Source organism: Cinclus cinclus, chromosome 6 (genome assembly GCF_963662255.1).
Source record: "Cinclus cinclus chromosome 6, bCinCin1.1, whole genome shotgun sequence".
In the NCBI taxonomy this organism is placed as follows: Eukaryota; Metazoa; Chordata; class Aves; order Passeriformes; family Cinclidae; genus Cinclus; species Cinclus cinclus.
Genome location: NC_085051.1, coordinates 23,448,528 through 23,452,215, shown reverse-complemented (window position 1 = coordinate 23,452,215; position 3,688 = coordinate 23,448,528). Strand labels below are relative to the sequence as shown.

Here is a 3,688-nt window from a genome sequence, read left to right as displayed (position 1 = left end):
TAACACGACTGCAGTAGTTCTCTGATCCTCAGCATCTCACTACACTGCCCCACCCCTGCCCCTGAACTACCTCATGCTTTATGTTAAATCAAACACCAACACGGGACACACAGCTACAACCTGGAAGGTCTCTCTACAGATGAATGGCGCACACAGCAGTGGCCCTGCAGACAGGGCACAAGCGTGCAGTGTACGGAAAGCACTGGACACATGAGAGCATGCTCAAAGTAGAGGATGAGATTCAGAGAAGCTATACCCAAGTTCATGGCACCTTGGCTCTTCTTATGCTCCTTTCACGTCTGCATTTAATTGTTTGACCCTTGAGGTAAGCTGGCACCTGGAGGCCACTTTGGCTGAGCCTCTGAATAGATGAGGAAGCCTGTGAAGGTGATGTACTTGCCATGGTTGCTGTAGGCACCATAGCCATCGTGCTGATGGCTGTAGAGCCAAACAGTGTCCCCATACTGCAGAGGCAGCATGATGCTCTGGCTCTGCATCTCCCGCCTCTTGGAGTGGTTGTCATCATAGATCATGGCCTGCACCTCATTGTGGTTCTTCATCAGTTTCACTGACATAGTCTTAAAGGGCATTTTGCCAATGGTGAAGGAGAAATAGTACGCACCAGGTATACGGCATGTGAAGATGCCAGTGGAGGAATTGAAATCTTTTCCAATATTCACAAACTCTGTATCAAATGTGATCGGCTCATGCTGGGTTTGCTTCTCATCTGTCCCCAGGAGACTTTGTGTGCGGGCAACAGAGAATGCAGAGCGAGGGTCTTGTACCCTGTTTGGCTGGTCAGACAACATGTGTCGCTGTGAAGCTTCATTTTGCTCTCTGGGAAGTTGCTGAATTGTGTGAGGGTGTGGCCCGAGCTCTTGAGAGCTAAGAGCATTCTGGAAGAAGGCAGAAGTGTCTGGATAGATCAGGTAGCCATTGAAAGTTGTGTAGGGGCCCACATTGCTGTAAAGAGCGTACTTGGGATCTCCATGTAAACGCAGCCAAACCGTGTCCCCGTAGTCAAGCTGCAGCATGGCACTCTGGCTGGCCACCTTCCGTTCCTTGCGGTGATGTTCATCATACACAATTACCTGCACCTCATTCTTGTTTCTCATCAGCATGACAGACAAGTTTTTCTTTGGGTATTTCCCAACAGTGAAGGAGAAGTAGTATGCTCCTGGGATTCGGCAGCGGAACAATCCAGTCTTAGGGTCAAAATCATTGCCGATATTCACATACACTTTGTCAAAGGTAATTACCATCTCAGAGCTCCCTTCCATGCTGCTGGTTCTGGCCACAGAGAAGGCAGAACGAAATTCAGTACTGCTGTCTGCTGGGAAGCCATCTGTAGGAAGAGAAATCATGCAGCAAAGGAGGCCAAAGATGATCTGAACGCTCAGTGTCATCATTGTATCTAGAAGAAAAAAGAAGCATATTTTAGCAGGAGTAGCATTATTTTTCAGCTCACACACCAGTTGAAATCCAGACCTGAATATTGCGAAATAAACATCAAGATTGATGTCCAAATATTGAGGAATTTCCAATGTGATCTCTGAGCAGTGTGGGACCACACTGTAGTTCAGATCCTAGCACCACTTTTATATTTTCCTAGTGAGAGATGGACCTTTTAAAACCTGTAGTCCTGGAAAGAAAAAGAATCTTCTCCATTGAAAGCCTGACTATCCTACAGCTTGTCTGCAAAACACCATGTTGCTCACATTGCAGAGGGACCTCAGAGCCTGCTGAGGATTTGCCAGAGCTCCCTTTTATTGTGCCTTTTTTATTTGTAAGACCAAGGATGAAACAAAGCCCTACATAAACCCTGTATCATACAACTGAGACACAGCTGAAGGGCAGGGAGAAGAGGACATATGCTCTAGAGATTCCCATGCAGATGCCATTGCCTCGCAGTGCAGTAACTGTTTCACAGGATGTGGAAGCTGGAAGCCAAGTACGTTGTTAGATCCCATTATTCCAACACGAACCTGTAAAAAGTATAAAGAAATATGAAGAAGGAATGTTTAGGGAAGGAAGACAATGGAGAAAATTACTGAAAAAAAAAAAGAAGGAAAACAAAATGGTAATTTAAAGGAGAGACTCCTAAGTGTACAGTTCTTGAGAGAGAACTGAAATGCCAAAAATGGGGAAACAACTCCCTAAATGGATAACAGACCAGACAAAAACTTCTTCGACCCCTAAGAAAGTTAGGAGCTAATAGGATTTCTGCTTCTATTTTCTGTGAAATTGTTTTTTGGACTGAGGCCAAAAATTATCTATTAGTGCTTTCAGGCTGGAAACAAAACTGCCAGTCATTCCAGTGAGAAGCTTCTCTTTCTGTCACCTCTCTGTGCTTATTAAAATATCATTCAGGCTAGGAGGCAACTGCCTGGTTTGCAGTCTGCTCCATCTGTCACCCCAAAACTGGTGCCTTGCCAGCCTGCAAACAAAGAATTCACAGACCAGCAGAACAGAAGCAAAACATGCAACTCACTGAGGGGGGGAGGGTTGAAGACAAATCCTGCATTAAAAAGGATAAAGGGGCAAATATTTGAATCATCTGAGATGGCCTAGTAAGAGAAGTAAAGCAGACAGAATGCACACAGACTGTGAGGTGGCAATGGGATCCTGTTTTGGCAAGATGTGATTCCTAGAATCACTCAACAGCAGGAATTCAGCTTGATCCCTGCTCTTTCACACTTGAGAATAAAACTGAAATCTGAGGTGTAGCTTTAATACTTAAGAACCCAAGAATAAATTAGATTCTCAATTAAATGAAAATGGCACACTAGCAAAGACTAAAATAAATATCCACCCATGTCCCAATTTTATGTTAGATCACTTCTCTCACAGACATCCAAAGCAGAGCTCTCAGCCTAAGCAGATTTGTATGAGGGGCTGAGCAAGGAGAGTTTGCTGTTCAGTGGAGCAAGGACAGGCTGCTGATCAGTGATAACACTGAGCAAGGATGACTGAATGATAACACTGAGCAAGGATGACTGAGTGATAACACTGAACAAGGAAGAAGAATGCTGAGATCAGCTTGACCAAACTCTCACCCCTGCCACAAGGACATTGGGCTCCCTGACTGATGCTGGGAGCAGCAAGGATTTGTAGGTCCTGCTTTGGGAGTGAGGGTCGGAAGTGTTGAAGAGAAGAAACTAAAAAGCCGCCAACACATTTTTCAGCATAAAACATGTTTTGCTGAGTAATCATGAGAACACATAATCTAAAAAATGTCTATTTTGAATGCATATTAAAGTAAATCACTTTATGCTATAAAAGGCTAGTGTCACTTTTGAACAGCAAAGATTTCTGGCATAGCACCCTAAGGTGTGTGAAGATCCTTCCCTTCAGTGGGGACACTTCTCAAGGTTATTCCTTGAGGCTGAACAAAGAGATTTTCCCAGCTGTTGGTGTGGGTAAGTAAAATCAATATCTGCTTAACAATTATTCTGCTGCCTTGAACATAATTGCTTTAATATAATTTCTCCAAAAACACTGCACTAAATCAGTAGTAATAGCGATTCATACTGTGTGGTAAATAATTCTGATTAAGCTTTTTCCCCACTAAGCATTATTGCAATATATTTAAATTATTAATTTTATTTATATAAATATATTTGGTTTGCCATCCTTAATTCTGCAGGACGAAGTTGTGTAAGAGCTCAAATACACCTGTGTAACTCTT

At 43.4% G+C, this 3,688-nt stretch overlaps 1 protein-coding gene across 1 annotated transcript; it reads right to left on the bottom strand.

Annotated features, from left to right (window-relative positions):
* Positions 1–305: 305 nt before the first annotated feature.
* On the bottom strand, positions 306–1,418 carry C1QTNF4 (C1q and TNF related 4). Its single transcript, XM_062495695.1, has one exon. It carries the CDS (start codon positions 1,407–1,409, stop codon positions 306–308), a length of 1,104 nt encoding a protein of 367 aa, XP_062351679.1. The 5' UTR covers positions 1,410–1,418.
* Positions 1,419–3,688: the final 2,270 nt, after the last annotated feature.

Bases quoted from the DNA above. Each gene is read 5' to 3' on its own strand.
- C1QTNF4 (XM_062495695.1), bottom strand. From the start codon at position 1,409: ATGATGACACTGAGCGTTCAGATCATCTTTGGCCTCCTTTGCTGCATG.